Here is a 17604-nt window from a genome sequence, read left to right as displayed (position 1 = left end):
TAGGAAGTCAACATGAGACACAAGTCCCTTGTCCCCTACTTGACTTAGCCAGCTTCTCCTTGTCCTTCAAATGTGAATACACTGGCTACTGAAAGTACAAGGTCTTGGTTAACTCCCCTCTCTGCTGCGTCTTCATTTCCCAGGTGCAGACTCAGTGAAACTGCCTTTCAAATCTTTTCTGCCTTTTCTTTTCCGTGGTTTGTTTGTCTGAGTCAGTCTCCCCTGTGTTTTTTAGACTGGCCTCAAACCTGTGGTCCTCCTGCCTTGGCCTCTCTGCGTTAGTGCACATGTGTGCCTCCATACCTGCCGTGGCCTTCCCTTCTTACCACTGTTCACCAAGAAAGCCCTCAGCTGGCAGATGTTTTTTACTTAATACATCTTCCTGTTATATAACCAGACACATCCATTTCAGAGGTTCACTCTCTAATTTGTAGAGAGTCCTTTTTGGGGGCTAAGTACTCGTATGCAATGGACACCCTCCTGGGCCTCTGGAAATAGTTTATATAGGCAGTGGCCACAGGCTCATTTGTGCTGCCGTGTCCTTGAAATAACAGGCGTCTGCAGTCTGGCTGTAGACTTTCACAAGCTCTGAAACTCATGGCCTTGAGCTAGTATAATAACTAACTCTCAGATTCCAGTCATAGAAACAGTAAATGGGAAATCTGTGTAGTAGTGATGCTTTCAACAAAGTTATTAAGACTTTGATGTTTCTAGATACGGCCGGAACACACTCATTCAGTTTGAAGACTTTGGAAATCATAATGCATTCAGGTTCTTAAGAAAATATCAACAAAAATACTGTACCTTCAATGATGACATTCAAGGTAAAGCTAAAATGAAAGGCTTCCCCCCACCTTCTAAGCGTTTATAATGTGTGTTTTGTTTGTTTCATTTTTAAAATGTCGGGTTTTCCTACAGGGACAGCTGCAGTTGCTCTGTCTGGTCTTCTTGCGGCCCAAAGAGTTATTAATAAACCAGTCTCAGAACACAAAATCTTATTTCTTGGAGCAGGAGAAGTAAGTTTTTAAACCTTTTTACAATTTAAAGGAAATGCTCTGTTTTCTTTTGTAAAGTATGACTGGCCAGGGGTAGTGGTCATGCCTTTCATCCTATTGCACTCAGTGGGCAGAGGCAGAAGTGAGTTTTAGGCCAGCCTGGACTACAGAGTGAGTTCCAGGACAGCCAGGGCTATAGAAAGGAAGCGTCTGAAATGAAAGTAAGACAGCGCATTGGTGCTTATTGAAGATGACAAGGAATTTAGAATTCACTGAAATGGTACGAGAATCTTGACCTCTTATAAAATAAGTAATTTGTGTTCAGAGAGACTGACAAAGGATCTACTTACGTATAATTTCTACAGGGAGAACAAAGCACATGGGCGTCCCCTCATAATCTAGTCTTGATTTTTAAATGTGTTTACTGGGCAGGCTGCACTTGGAATTGCCAATCTCATAGTTGTATCAATGATGGAAAATGGTCTCTCAGAAGAGGAGGCGCAGAGAAAGATCTGGATGTTCGACAAGAGTGGCTTGCTGGTTAAGGTAAGGGTGCAGAACCTGGAGAAGCAGCCGAGCCTCTGGCTGTGGTGTTGGAGTTGGGCATTGACAGCACACTCTCTTGCCATCCTACCCCTCACTGACCTGGCAGTGTGCAGGAGCCGGCGTCCACTGCGTCCCCAGCACAGTCACCCCGCCTGGCTGGCTGGCTGGCCTGCTCTCAGTTTTGTGGCTGTGTAAAATGACCCTGACCAAAAGTAATGCAGGGGAGAGGAGACGGGGCTCACTTGGCTTATAGTTGTGATTATAATCTATTGCTATGGGGAAGTCAAGAAACTGAAACTGTCACTGCACAGGCAAGAGCGGAGAGAGTAAAGGTAGGTATGCGTGCTTGCTCTCGGCTAGCTTCCATCGTCAAGGCCTAGGCAGTGAGATGCAGTCATCCACAGTCAGGGCAGGCTGTCCATCTAAGCCTAATTAAGGCAATCCAGATACCACCTCACACACACACACCCTTCACACATGTGTCTAACTCCCCCTAGGCATGCATGCCCAAAGGCCAGCCTGGTCTAAACAGCTCCTCATTTAGACTTTTATCAAGTGATCTAAGGTTGTTGTAGAAACTGGCAATTGCAGATACACTGTCTTTTTTTTTTTTTAGTTCATACTTAAATCATAATCTGCTTGCTACCAAGACACACTCTCTAGCATTGTGCTCAGGCTCTTAGGAGATGGAATAATTACTATGTCTGATTGTGTTTAACTCTTTTAAACTGAAATGTTGTGTGGTACTAAGGATTGATCCCAAGGCTTTATGTGCATGCTAGTCAAACATAAACATCCTACCACTGGGCTGCACCCTCAAACTAAGTCTTGAATTGGAATTCAACATCCTGCATAAGCTATTAGCAATACATCTATTTAATGTTTGAGCAGAAACTCCTAGATCCTGTAATGTTTAAGTCCTGATCCCCGGTGTTAGTCCACGTGAAGGAGGATCTTCCCTCCTGAGCCTGCCTGCAGTCCTTTGCATTGTTACTTGTACTAATTAGCTAACGTATATTACGTATAGGGCGTAAATTACGGATGTGTTCCATTTATCCAGGTTGACTGCTATTCTAGTTTCCCATGTCTACACCATAATCTAATGACAGGACATTTCCTTCCCATTCACATGTATACTGCATGCTATCTCCACATACATTTATATATATGGAGCATGGATACGGCTCTCATCCTGGCTCTTTTCTGTTCATGTCAATAATCAGATACCGGGATAACATTAGATGTTATTAGTCCTGTCAAAACTCACATCCTTAGGCTGGGAGGCTGGGAGGCTAGGGGGCTGAGGGGTGGGTGGGAGTGGACATTGTGTTTTTATCTCGTTTCTGTTTTCCTTATGAAATTCTTTTAGCTCCTTTTTTTTTTTTCTTACGAAATTTTATAACCACAGAAACAAGTTTAAAATGATCGTTGAGGGCTGGAGGGGTGGCTCAGTGGTTAAGAGCGCTTGCTGCAGAGGATTTTTTTTTTTTAATGAACAGAGATTTTGCCTTTTCAAAGTCATCAGTTTCAAAGAGACGGAGGCAGAATCCAAACCTAAGCGTGTTGCCTGAGTATAGAGTCCAGACTCTGACTCGTGAAGCTGTCCCCACGGCGCTGTGCCTCAAGTGTTTGCTAGCATATGTTTCTACACATAGTGAAGGATTGTGAAGTCACGTTCTTACCTAGAGGGGAGTATGTCTCCGCTGACAGACAGCTCAGACCTTCACTTTGTAGACCTTTACCTGGTTTTCATCAAGGGTCTGGGTATAAAATGACTGCCATCTTGGTGGTGGATACAACAGCTTCCCCCCACAGCCAAGAATTCCTGTTTACCTCCAACCTCAAAGCATTTCTTTGCTCTGTTCTTTAGAATGTATAGGTAGCTTGGCTGTGGGCCTTGGGATTTCAAATCTCTTCTAGTGATCCTAAACCTGTCATCCTTTTGCAGACACTGAGTGTCCCCCTAAATTCCCACTCTCCAGAGCTGGGATGATGCCAAGACAGCGTAAGAAGCCAGTATTAGTCGTAGCCTCCTTTAATTAGAGATGGGGAGGTGGGGCAGGGCTTTAACTCCGTAGTGAGCTTTAGACCAGCTGAGGCTAGGTACCCTAGGGAGAGGGCAGTTGGAGAGTTGGCCTTAACAACAGTAAAGCGTTTGACTAGTATGTTCAAGCCCTGGGGTTCTTTTTCTAGTACCAACAAAACAAAACAAAACAAAACAAAACAAAACAAAACAGTTTGATGTGGCTGTTCATAAGTTTGTTAGGCTGTGGTCTTCACATATGGTGGGCAAATTTATAATACTTGTATATTGCTATATTGCATTCTTAAAATACTAAAGATTATTAACTGTAAATATGGATTTTAGGAGGATGAGTTTTTGAGAGGCACTGCAATGTTTCTGGACAGAATTGATTTGATGAACTGTGTTTGAAGTCTGTAAAGTTAGAGTTAGCAGATAGAGGTGAAGAGAAAAGTAAACCAAAGACATTAGTGGTACAAGGACAAAATCTATCTAGTAGACAGTTCATATGTTCAGTTTATCTTTAATATGCCCTTACTGACACTGTACTTTATCAACACCCACAGGGGCGGACTGCTAGCATAGATAGTAACCAGGAGCCATATGCCCATGCGGCCCCAGAGAGCGTACCCGCGACCTTTGAAGATGCAGTAAATAAACTCAAGCCTTCAGTTATAATCGGTGAGTGAAGAGGTTCATACGTAATCCTGTTCTTTAACTGTCAGCCATAACTCGCATGTAGGATTACTAAAGCAAGTTGCTGCATTTCTACCTCGCCTTCAGCGTATGCAGGTGGTCTCTATCGGTGTGTTAGAGACTGGTGGGACAGCCCACCGGACACACCCAAGTCTGGTACGCCTAAGTCCCCTGTGCTCAGAGGGGTAGGGCTGTGCATAACCCGTGCACGTCTTGCAGTGCACCTGCGTGCACCTCTAGTGGCTTGCTGTGTGAGTGCTGTGTGAGTGGTTCTTCCGCGGTATTGTTGGGAACGATGCAGACAGGTGCACGTGCTCAGTCTGTGCACGGCTTTGTTTCCTTCCGCACTGTTGCCCTGTATTGAAAATGTCCATGTATTGAGTCTCTGTACAGAACCTCACAGATAGATGGCTCAAAATATTGGACTTCTCTGCATAAAGGTTTTAAGGGACAGGATTCCATGCGAGGCATGTGGTGCACACTTGTAATCTCAACACAACAGAGACTAAGCCAAGATTATGAATTCAGGGCCAGTTTGGGCTACACAGTGAAACACCTAAAATTCTGGAAATGAGGCCAGCGAGACGGCTCAGCAGATAGCGGTGCTTGCTGCTGGAAGTTTGATGATATGAGTTGAGTCCCTAGGGCCCACTTGGCAGGAGCAGAGCATCTGCCACATGTTGTCCTCACCACACGTACTCTGTCGCGGGGTGCCCCAGACTCACACATATAGACTCACACATGTGAGTAGTGAATGTAACTACACGGAAGCTGCTTTGCTCTCCTGTAAACTGGCTTTGAACATCTGGGCTCCAGCGTGTGTCCCGCCTGAGTCTCCCAAGTTGCTGGGGCTACAAGCCTGGCTCTTTATGGTGTTTTGCTTCTAGAGTTGTTGTGACTGTTGAACTCAACTTTAAAAGGCCAAGGTCATTTGACAGACTATACCAGGAAAATACAGTGCAGAATGAGAATTTCAAAGTGGAAACTTTCCATGTGTTTCCTGATGTCGACACTTGTTGCGGACATCTGTGCTGACACAGCGCTGAGTTCTTAGCACAGATGCAGGGCTGTTGGATTCTCTGTAGCTGTAGCTTTTGAGTTCACAGTCATGAGCTTCTAGTAGTTTTCATGTAGGAACTCTGTTTAATGTTTAACTATAAAATCTTCACAATGCGTTCCTATGCTCAGAAAAATGTCTGTTTTCTCTCACATAGACACACACACATACACACACACACACACACACTCGCGCATGCACACACACCAAGAATATCTTACAGGGTTTTCTACATCACTTCTCTTAAAAGTTGGTATGGAAATCTGAGAATGTAGTCACTCGTGTGTCTATCTCCAGGGGAGCAAGAAAACAGAAAGAAGGCGAGGAACCGTTCTCAGCAAAGGCCACATTTCGTTACCTCCAGATCCCACCGAGGCCTGAGTGTTCCTCCCTTCACACAGATCTTTCACAACCCTGTACAATTTGTCTTTAACAACTTGCTGAAGAAAAAATTCTGGTTTATTCTTTTGTTGCCTATAATCTGGCTGTATTACATTCTTTTTTCTTTCTTAGTGCAGGAGACCAAGCCTAGGGTTTTGTGTTTGCTTGGCAAGTGATCTGCTTCTCAGCTAAATCCCCAGTCCCTACATCCAGCTTTTGTTTTGTTTTGTGTTTGTTTGTTTTTATGAGGTTTCACTATGTAGGCCACGCTGGCCTTAAACTCATAGAGATTTGCCTACCTCTGCCTCCTGAGTGTTGCAGTTAAAGGTGTGCACTACCACACCCAGCTCCTATGTTTATTTTTATACCTAGTGGTCTAATTTAGTATCTGGGACATGGTGAGGGCTTGGAAAAGGTTTAGTCAGGACAGTCTTCTGGCCACTTAAGAGTACCTATTTCTGAGTTTGAGGCCAGTCTGGTCTACAAAAGTGAGTTCTAGGACAGCCAGGGCTATACAGAGAAATCCTGTCTCGAAAAACCAAAAAAAAAAAAAAAAAAAATTAAGAATATCACTTAAGAATTTCCAGCTGCAGTCAGGATGTTAACTATATCTATAGAATTTCCATTACCGGCAACTCTACGTTGAATAACGTGGCGCTCCCCCTATCCCTGGCAGCTGCTGTCTGGCCTCTCTCGTGGGTTCTTTGGGGTCACTCAGATAAGTAGACACTCACACAGCACTGTGAACCTTGTCACTGGTTAGCATGATGTAGATTCTCACACGCTGGACAGTTTGCCCTAGAATTTACGGTGTGTGCTAGACAATAAATGTGTAAGTGAGAATTTCCAACATTTCATTGTTTGCCTGTTCATATCTGAAGCTGTGCTCTCCTAGTCATCTCTCAGCAATACAAAGTCCATCTTTGTACCGATACCCGTGGTTTCCTTGTGGTAAATGTTTTGTAGAAACACTGTTCGTGAGAACCGGTTTGTTATATCTGTGCTGAAGTTATTTTTTTTTCCTTTCTTTATTGCAGGAGTGGCAGGTGCCGGCCCACTTTTTACTCACGGTGTAATCAAAGCCATGGCCTCTATCAATGAGAGGCCTATAATATTTGCTCTAAGTAATCCTACGGCCCAGGCCGAGTGCACAGCCGAGGACGCGTACACGCTCACAGAGGTATGTATCATCAGTGAGAATCGTGCAAGTTGGTTCTGTCTCGTTGGCTTGTTGGTTGCACGTTCTTGCACACTCAGTTCGTTAGTGTTTGAGTGGAGATGGCAGTGAGTCACCAAGTCTGCTGTAAGTGTGTCAGTTCTGAGAGAGTTACTGAATGCCGGCTACTGCTCACTGGCTCGCTCAGCTCTGGGCTAAGCCCCTAGTGCTTTTCTGTGTATTTTGAAACCAAATATGCTTCTTTTTTTCTTAATTCTTTGTATATAGAAACTATCCATTTAGATGTGCCTACATTTACATTTTGTTTTGTTAGCTTGCTTGCTTCTCTGTTTTTCTGTGGCCATCCCTCCTGCCTGGTTTTCCTCCTCCCAGAAGGCCTTCTTAAGTATGAATCTGAAGAATTCCCATGATGCCATATTTTACCTGCATTTTGAAGGGCATTTTCACCCCAGTTGGAATTAAGAACTGGGAGTTGCTGTAGTACTTTAAAAATAGTTGGTTGTTTTCTGGATTGTGTCTTGACACCATTCCTCTGGGTTTGAACCCACATATGACTTATTGGTCCTCCCTGGAGACTAGAGTACTCCTGAGTCTGTAGTTGATAACTGACTGCTGAGAGGTTAGCTTTGGTTTTGGAAACAGGCCTGGTGTCTCGGCTTTGGCCACGTTCTCTGTTGTGAGACTCGATTGCCAGTGTTGAGTGTTTGTGTTTTTGTGTGTGCTGCCCACTTAGCTCTGCCTCGGTCTGACTGCCTCAGTCCTTCCACTTGGTGGTCACTTTCCTACTCTGCCGTTCTGTCCTTGGGTTCTTAGCTTTAGTTCTTATGTACTTTTCAGTCATAAAACTTCAAGATAATCGGAAACTCTGCTTTCTTGCCCTTATTCTATAAACCATCCTTTTACTTGCCTTGGATACCTTGGCCATCAGCTTTTGCCTTTCTAGGGCTGCCTTTATCTTGTTTTTAAACCAATGGCTGTCTGGAATGGATTTTTTACTTCCCCCCAGCCTGGTAGCAGGTCAGTGCTCTGGGGCCTTTGACGCTGTTGTAGAGCATTTCAGCTCCAGACCCCAGCTTCTGTGCCGTCATGTAGGGGGCTTCCCCGTGCTCTGCCGGATGGTGTTTTAGCCTCCACTGTCGACCGTGGAATCACTTCTTGCCTCCTTGTAGGTCATCAGAGTGACTTCGGGAATTGGGAGCTTTTGGGTTTTTGTTCTGTGTAATGAACCTACTATAGCCTTGCAGATATACACATTTAGGCAAGCAAGCTACCACTAAGCTATATTCCTAGGCCCTAGGAAGTGAGTTTTACAGTTCTGTTTACCATGGTGTGTCAAATTCTCATGTAACTTCTTGAATATGTGACTACAATTGTTGGGTTATACTCTCAAGAATAAGGAATGTAGTAAGTCTTTAATATTCTCTCCAGTAATAAGTCACTGGTAATCTAGTTTCTTTGATATGTCCTCGGATGATTTTAAAGATCTTGGATATTGATTGTAAACAGATCTCTCAGAAGTTGAGTCTTAAATAGCATACAGGTGCTAGTAAGACGGCTCAGCAGGGAAAGGCTTCTGCACTGGCCCTGGCAACCTTGTTCAGCTTCCAGAAGCCATGTGGTGGGAGGAGAGAACCGACTTCCACAAGTTGTCTTCTTAGCGCTACCTGTGTGCACTGATAGGAGCTCGTACATCCCTGACCAGTAAACAAATAAGTGATTAAAATGTATAGTTATAAATAGTACTGTGCCATATTTAAACTTAAAACATGTTTATTTATTCTGTGTATATGAGTGTGGGCACACACATGCCACACAACGTATTGTGTATGTGTTGGTCGGAGGACAACCTGGGGAGCTACTTTTCTTTATCAAATTCAGGCTTGGCAGTAGACACAGCGACCACCGGTCCCTCTCACTGCCCCTCCAGTTGTAATGTTTAGTACTTAGTTTATTCCCTACCCTAGCCTTCAGCTTTCTTCTGAATATCTTTTTCCCTTTGTGGATTTGTTGTTTGTTTTGAAACAAAGTCCTGCTGTGTATGTAGCCTGGGTTTGAACCGTAGTATCTCCTGCTTCAACTTCTCAGATGCTGGGATTACAGGCCAGCGCTAGCCACCATATCTGACTGTTGACATTTTTTGTCATTTTATTTACTTTCTTGAATATGTGAATTCTAGTTAAAGTTTCTGACTGTAACAAAGTCTCACTTTCTGTAAATCCATTTTTATTACTTCCCTCCCTCCCTCCTTAGTAATTAGTTTTTAATTCTCTTCTAAACGTAGTGTTTGCTGGCTTGTATATCTGAGTGCTGGGTGATGTGGATGGCTGGTTGTAAGTTACGGGAGGCTTGGGGTGAGCCTATCTTACTTGGGGCCTTTACTTCTCCAATGGCTGTTAGGCTGGATTTGATCGTCATAACTCACTTGGCTTATCAGGTAAGGTCTAGAGTTCTATCCTGTCCTCACCCCTTCCAGCTGGGCAGCTCTTTGGGTATAAATCCGCCCTGAAGAATTTCTTAGCAGCTTTTATGGTTCCTGCTCCCTGCACTTCAGTGTCAAAGCTCTGCTGCTGGGGATCTCACCCACACCTTTGCTGCTGGCGTCACGTGTGAGTCTCAGGAGCCTTCGTCTTCCTGTCTCCCAGTCCTTAATACCATTGCCATGGTGACTGACACCCTGCTTCTTGTAACACTTGAAACATTTCTTAGTGCTTCCTCCTTACAGTCACCAGAGGAGACCTGAGTGTGGTACAGCCCAGCGTGTCACTGGGCCGGCAGAATGTAGGGAAGGTTTCGGACTTGGGTCCCTGTTGCAGACTTCCTTAGCACTTCTTTTTCTCATTGTTACAGAGTGTTTATCTCCTTCTGCTTTCCTGTCGCTACTGTTAGGAAAAAGTAAATTCTTGTGAATATATTAGAGATAATGATATAGACCTTTCATACTGATTGAAATCCTTTCTTTTTAAGTTAGTCATAAATCAACATAAAGAGTTTTTCCAACTCATCTCTTCCTTTCCACCCTTCCCAGGCACCGGGCAGCACAGGGTGCGCAGACACGCGTGCAGCCAAACACACACACATAAAGCTTTCATTGTTTTCTAAAATTTGTTCTTAAGCTTTACCGTTCTTATTATCATCATTAGCGTCATTGCTTATCCTATCTGCCAGGTTATTGGGTATAGTTTACCTAGTTTTATATGGGTAAAATGGTGATGGCTGTCGTTCTCCAAATTAAGCCTTTCTCTTGCACAGTGAATATAAGGCTCAGATCCAATATATCATTAGCTCTGACATTTTCAAATAAAATTATGTATAACTTATTTGCATGTATGTAGACATGTGTGTGTGTATATATATATGTGTGTGTGTATGTGTGTGTATATATATATATATGTGTGTGTGTATGTGTATATGTGTGTGTGTGTGTAAAATGTTTTATAAAGTAGTAAAGTAATACTGCTCAGGTATTTGAGAAATTTATTTCTGAATATTATTGTGCTGAGTAATATTACTGAACTAAATAGACATCTTTGGAAGGAATAAAATTCTCGAAGGAGAATCGTTAGATAAACTGTAATCGGTCAGTTTGGAGTGCAGACTTGAGGCTGCGGGAATGGCTCAGCAGCCATTGGTCAGCAGGCCCTGACCCCGAGATTAGTGTTCTGAGTTCAGCCTGCAGGTTCCATGTGGAAGGAAGGAAAAGCCTGCCACAGGTCCTCCGCTTTACCTTACTGTGTAACCAGGCACCAAGTGTGAAACTCTTCGGATGTGCATCTCTCCACAGCTTTGTAACTTTGAAGCCTTACAGAATAAAAAGCGTGGAGCCATTGAATCAAAGCTTATAGATACCTTCTCCCTGCCACACAAAACACTGGTGTTGTTTTGTGTTTGCCTTTTAAGTTTGTAGTGCCCCTCCGTTGAGGGGAGAAAAGACTTGCTCTACCACCCTCTGCTGCTCAGTGAGAAAAACACTTTCAGTGTTGTTCAGGTTGCCCTTGAACCCTGCTATCTTTTTGCCTCAGCCTCCTGAACAACCGGGGTTGAAGTGACTGAAGAATGTCTTTATATTTCAGTAGCCAGTTAGAGCTGGCGTGCAGAATGGGATCGCTACTGTCATGAGATCTGAGCGTGCGGGCGTGGGAATGACTCAGCGTATGGAGTTGTGCTCAGGATGCTTACCTGAGCCGGCAGCATAGTTGTTCCCACACCTTTTGTTTTGCCTTGTTACAGCGAGCAGAAGGTAGTACCAGTCAAAACAGGTTTTCAGGAAAGGTAAACGACCTGAACACCACAAAGAAAGCACCCAACACAGAGCTAGCTGAGCAGATGTTCCATAGATGGTAGCAAATTCATTTTACTATTTTTCACTTCACTTATGAGGTTCACATTGCTGATGAGTCCTTCTTATTTGAGATGCTATTTATTACCAGCTGTGCTTTTATAAACGGAGTAGAAATGTTAGGGTTTAAAGAGAGCCTCATTTCAGTAAAAGAATTTACAGGATTGTTATGTAGTAAATGATTTCTTGTTTCCAGGTAATGTAGTTGTCTAACGTTTTATGAATTTTCCTGAATAAGTGCCAGAAAAATTTAGATTATTTTATGTCACTAACAGGGCAGGTGTCTGTTTGCCAGTGGCAGCCCATTTGAGCCAGTGAAACTCCAGGATGGACGAGTCTTCACCCCAGGCCAAGGAAACAATGCATATATTTTCCCAGGTAAATGCCTTCATTACAGACGTTATAGATCCATCGTTAATTGCGTAAAAAATATTTCAGAGGACTGACTCAGAGCACCAGGGGCTTTTCCAGAGAACCTGGTTTGATTTCCAGCACACCCTCATGGTGGCTCCAGTTCCAGGGAAGCTGATGGCTTTGCTTGACTTTTGTCAACCATGCATAAAAGTGCTGCAAAGCATAGACCCAGACAAAATATCCAGATGACATAAAGTAATAAAAGAGCATGTCCATGGAATTCTTTAGGAGTTTAAAGTCCACGTAAAGGATAGCATTTCCTGAAGTGTGAAATGTCAAGGGAAACAAGGGATTCAGGAATTCTAGCCTGCTCTGTTTTCTTTGAAAGTGACATCATACAGTTAGGTTTGATTATAGAGATAATACGGTGCATGTTCTATAAATGGACAGAGGGACAGAAGGCTGTGGTTGTCAGCTCGGTTATACCTTTGCACCACACTCTGGAATATAACTGCGGTCAGGTATTTACCCTTTTTCTTGTGGATACAGTCAGTAGGCTTATCCCTTTATCGTGGACCTTCTAAATTGTCTGTAGGTGTGGCTTTCCCAGTGTGATCCATCAGCAGAACTCACACCTTCCTTCTGATCCTCTCCTGCCCTGCAGGCCTGTCTGCCTTGTTCTCCTGAGTCATTAGCTTTACCTGATGCAACAAAGGGTTTGGTTAGAAGTTTACGTTTTCGTGTTTGGTGTGTGCGCGCATATGTGTATGAATGTGAGCACACAGATGCAGAGGAGGACATCTGTATCCTTTACTGCTCTCTGCCTTATTCTTGAGGTGTGGTCTCTTTCTGAACCTGGAGCTCGTGTTCTTTCAGCAAGTATGGCAGCCAGCAAACCCCCACGATTTTGTCTCCATGCCTATAAACCAGTGCTGTGGTTACAAGTGCACACAAGACCCTGCCTGGCTTTTTATGTGGGTTCTGGGATCCAGACTCGGGTCCTCATGGTTGTACAACAGGCTGCCTGAAGCACTGAGTTGTCTCTCCAGTACCACGGATTACATTCTCATCAGCTTGCCAGGTGAAGAGGGAAAACTATGCTAATGTTGAGCTTTGAATTTATTCCACTCTTGGTAATGCTCACTTGCTATTTCTGCTCTGTGGAGTTCTTCAGCAAGTGTGTGGTGATCCATCAGTTTCCGTGTTCTGCCTAGATTGATTGAGTATTCAAAACTGTGAGTAGAAAAGTCTTGATTACGTAATTAGTATTCACCGACTAGATTGTCACTTGGTAAGAATAGAATTCACTGTCATTGCGTTTGTCCACCAGAATCAATATGGTCCTCCCTTACAGTTTCCTGTCCTCACCTAAAGATTTATTTATATATTTTATGTATATGAGTACACTGTAGCTATACAGATGGTTGTGAGCCTTCATGTGGTTGTGGGAAATTGAATTTAGAACCTCTGCTTGCTCCAGTCAACCCCACTCACTCCAGTCAACTCTGCTCGCTCCAGCCCAAAGATTATTATTATAAATAAGCACACTGTAGCTGACTTCAGAAACACCAGAAGAGGGCGTCAGATCCCATTACAGGTGGTTGTGAGCCACCATGTGGTTGCTGAGATTTGAACTCAGGACCTTGGGAAGAACAGTCAGTGCTCTTATCCCCTGAGCCATCTCTCCGGACTCCATCCTCACTTCTTGATCTCTGTAGTAAAGTGTCTCAGAGCTCACCTTCTGCACGAGTGCCCACCTTCTATCCTCTGTTTCTAGAATATATCTTTGAATAAGGCTTTAAAAAAAATTCTAAAGAACATGTGAAACCATGTGTGGTCATACAGGCCCATGACCCTACACTTGGAGGCTGAGGCAGGAGAATTATCATGAGTTTGAGGCCTGTTTAGGCCACATAGGAAATGTAGGTCAGCCAGGATTGCATAGCAAGACATCCTCTCCAGAAAAACACTCATGCACATAAAATAAAAATAAATGAGTCTTTAAAAGAAAGACAGAGGCCAGGCAGTGGTGGTGCATGCCTTTAATCCCAGCACTTGGGAGGCAGAGGCAGGTGGATTTCTGAGTTTGAGGCCAGCCTGGTCTACAGAGTGAGTTCCAGGACAGCCAGGGCTACACAGAGAAACCCTGTCTTGGAAAAAAAAAACAAAAACAAAAAAGAAGGAAGGAAGGAAGGAAGGAAGGAAGGAAGGAAGGAAGGAAGAAGGAAGAAAGAAAAAGAAAGAAAAAGAAAAAGAAAGAAAAAGAAAGAGAACGATATGACTAGCCAGCCTTTGGAGATCAGAAGCCAGTAATGTATGGACTGATAAGATGTGAGATCCTGGGTCAAGATTAAAGAGCAGAGAGCGTGCTGAGGAGGCTAGAGATTGTAATCCCCTTAGCACGAGAAACACACACTGATCAGGAAATAAACAACCAAGGTACAAGTTATATTTGCCCTAGAGAAAAGATAGTATTGACATTTGTCCAGTTATGACCCCTCCCCTTATGAGTGGCTACCCATCTTGGGCTGAAACCCTACAGGACTACATCTGGGAGTAGATTGGCCTGTCGCTGTGGCTGGTTTAGAAATGTCCAGCCTTTGCTCTGGATGCCGGTGCCTGGCAGAACCAAGTAGAAGTTTTCTCTGGAAACGCAGCACCAGTCCTCAAGTTGTTTTTCTAGAGAAACATACAAATGCGTGGCTAAGAGTGCCTTCCAGCGTACCTCAGGAAAAGGAAAACCTGTGCGGTAGACCAGAAGGCCAGACCTCAGACCCTCACTGTGAGGCTTCAGAAAGTCCCAAGGAGAAATCATGGCAGCAGCTGGTCTACGTGTAGGAGCAGCATTGGGTTTCTCAGCACCACTGAGGGCCAAGAGGAAGAGGAGTGATGTGTTCCTGTTGCTTGTAGGAAATACTTGGCAGCCTCAAGTTCAGTCCACAGTCCACAAGAGCTAGAGCAAAATGGAGACATTTTAGGAATTCAGAGAGCTCTCTGCCTGCATACTTGAGTGAAATGAAAGGAAAGGAAGTGTTGTTCCTCAGGCCAGTGGGAAACAGTCCCAGAAGCTCGGGTGTGAGGGAAGGGTGGGCAAACATGTCTTGTAAACATGCAGGGAAGACAGAGCAAGGGTTTATAGACACCAAACAGTCACACTGGGACACAGATGCACAGCACTGCTCCTTCAGTTAAACCCAACGTGTTATGAGGGGTTCACACTGGCAGGAAGGTACATTTTAAGCTAATGGAATTTTTTTTTTTTTTTGGATGAGGATACGCAATGTAAACTTGAGGATAATACTAGAATACCACCACAACAACTCATTTCCAGTCAGGGAATATTTGGGGAGAAAGTGAAACAATTGAAAAACAAAAGAAAAAAAGGAACTGTATGCCAGGCAAGACAGCTGTCAGTCAAAACACCAGGCTTAAGTGTCTTCACTCGTGACACAGCCCACTAACAGAGAAGGGGAGGAGAAGCTGTAAGAGGAAAGAGACCCCAGGGAAGGGGGGTGGAGTGGCGGGTTGGAGAGACCGCTCAGCAGGCGAGAACCCTGGCTGCTCTCCAGAGTGTTCATCTAACACACGTCGTGTAAAAGCTTAAAAAAGTTGGTATTAACAGATAAAGCAGTGTTTAAATAAAAAGGGGCATCTTGGGAGAAAACAGTCCTACAGGAAAAGTTTGAAGGAACTATAAGTAACCTTACAGAGATACTGTATTTCAAAGTGAGAGGATTTCAGGTTAGAAACAGCAAATTCATGAAATAAAAGTTGATAACAGAAAGAATATAAGAAAGAAGTTGAGGAAGCCACTAAACAGTTGGGACAGGAGATAGATAACAAATAAATAATAAAGTCACTTATCTGCTCCATGATTACAAGGTCAGAAAATGGAAATTTCAGGACAAAAGGAAAGAAAAAAAAAAGGAAGGCCATCAAAGACTTCAGAGGAAGGGCTCACCTCTGAGTGTCAGACACAGCAGGTTTGGAAAGATACCCCAAGACACAGGGTTATAAAGTCAGTCCAAGAGCTCCGTGCTTCCAGTGATGAAAAGACAGATGCCTAAACAGGACGTGACACCAGACAGACCCTGGGCCAAGGCCGGAAGCCAGGAGATGCAGAGCTCTGCAGGAAACACGTTTCCAAACTAAAATCCGAAGCCCAGATGAGCAGAAAGAGGGAAACACACATTTTCAGAAATGCAGGTTTTCAAAAAAGAGAAAATTTATTTCCTATCAGTTGTTTCTCAGAACAATTGCAGGAAAATCTGTCCTGTTAGAAAGAGAGGGTAACAGAACACTGGCAAAGGGGAGTTAGTAATTGAAGTCAGAGAAACCCGTCCCTGAGTGACAGGGTGAGAAGTGAGGCGAGCAATGAGAGCTGCAGAGATGTATGCCAGAAAGCCCACAGGCTGCATGGGAAAGCACACGAAGATGGGCAACTGAGGAAGAGTTCCAGGAGGAAATGATGTTAGTTACGAACAGAACAGTTAAGGGAGGAACAGAACATGAACTCTGGGGAGACAGTCCCAAGAGAGCGTCCACTCTGCCTGCATGAAATAGTGCCTACAAAGTCCTCATGTAAACGGTGAATGTAGGTGAACCCAAGCTATGTTTCTGTCCATGTTGGGGAGAGAGAGAGAAGGCTAGAAGTAGCAAGAGGGCAGGTTGCTTGCATTCAATCAGGAAGAATCGGAAGTCTTTAAAACTCAAGAATCTAAAGAAATTAGAGCAAGTTAGTCAAGACTCAGAAACAGTGAAATAATGAGCTGAAGGAGAGGACAGCAGCTGCTGGCGTTGAAATCAGGGTCGAGGTGGCTGGTTGGTTGTTTTCCTAAAGGGTAGCAAGTGTGTACTTCTACTTGGCTGATGGATGTTTCTTTTGGGTTTATATGTCTGTCTGTCTGTCTCTCTCTCTCTCTCTTTCTCATTTTTTGGCACTGTAGACTGAAGAAGGCCCTAACACAAACCCATAAATATTTGCTATGTTGATAATTGTCAAAACACTGCACCTATTTCTAAAATGCTTGTGTTAGTGGTGAGAAGTAAGCATTGACAAAGGTCACTTTAATTCAGTATTGCTTTTTCTGGGGCAGTTGCATTGGGAGCTTATTGCAGTTTATTTTTTCTCAGTTGAGGAATTTAGCCCTTCATAATTTGAAAGGTGGCCTTACTAAATGAACTGTGTAACATGTATTCTAGGTGTGGCTTTAGCTGTTATTCTCTGTGAAGCCCGACACATCAGTGACACCGTTTTCTTAGAAGCTGCAAAGGTAATGTTCTAAATACTGCTGATTTTATATAAAGCATAGATTGTAGAGGTGAATAGATCTTAAAACAAGAGTCATTAAATCTGCATTGTGAATGAAAAGGAAGTTAGCAATCCATGCCTTTTTTTATTTGTCTACTTCTGCATTATGTTAATTTTTTTTAAATCCCAGCTTTTCAAATGTCTGTAGACGCTGCGATTCAGTTTGGATTTATAGCATGCTGTACTGTACCTCATGTTCCCGTGCTACCATTGTGTCATGTGACCTGTCATATGATGGCAGTGCAGACGGCACCAGTGATTACAACATAGATAAAAATATTAACCCTTCCCTCTTAATGGAGTACCGCACCTTTCCAAAGGCACTCTGCAGAGCTCACATGAGTACCAGTGGTACTGTCTGTCCTCTTCTTAGCTGCTGGTATCCCCTGCGTTCTATGTGTGAAGCAGGACGCACCCCTAGATCTCTAGATCCGGTTATTTATTGTTCAATGGGGAATTGTGTTCTTTTGGTTCTGGTGTGTGTTGGTGGGGCCTTGTAGCTTGTAGCTTTGTTTTCTGACTGTGAAGTGCTGGCTAGCCTAGAACTTACATTGTAGACAAGGCCGGCCTCAAACTCACAGGTCCCCTGTTTTGGCTCTGGGTGGTTGCTGAAATGAAAGGTGTGTCCCACCATGCCCAGCCATGATGAACAGTTGTGGTTTTTTAAAAAAGAATTATTTATTTTATGTATATGAGTACATTGTAGCTGTCTTCAGACACACCAGAAA

At 43.7% G+C, this 17604-nt stretch overlaps 1 protein-coding gene across 1 annotated transcript in view; it reads left to right on the top strand.

Annotated features, from left to right (window-relative positions):
- The window catches only part of Me2 (malic enzyme 2), a 44850-nt gene that overhangs the window by 22900 nt on the left and 4346 nt on the right, over positions 1-17604 (top strand). Inside the window, exons 8-14 of the mRNA XM_021150383.3 lie at positions 715-824; positions 919-1016; positions 1428-1541; positions 4131-4245; positions 6736-6878; positions 11487-11589; positions 16768-16838. Coding sequence (XP_021006042.1) covers positions 715-824; positions 919-1016; positions 1428-1541; positions 4131-4245; positions 6736-6878; positions 11487-11589; positions 16768-16838 — 754 coding nt within the window. The remainder of the gene's footprint in view (positions 1-714; positions 825-918; positions 1017-1427; positions 1542-4130; positions 4246-6735; positions 6879-11486; positions 11590-16767; positions 16839-17604) is intronic.

Source organism: Mus caroli, unplaced genomic scaffold (genome assembly GCF_978045245.1).
Source record: "Mus caroli unplaced genomic scaffold, Mus_caroli_1 scaffold_19, whole genome shotgun sequence".
Classification (NCBI taxonomy): Eukaryota; Metazoa; Chordata; class Mammalia; order Rodentia; family Muridae; genus Mus; species Mus caroli.
This window is presented reverse-complemented; position numbering and strand designations above follow the sequence as displayed.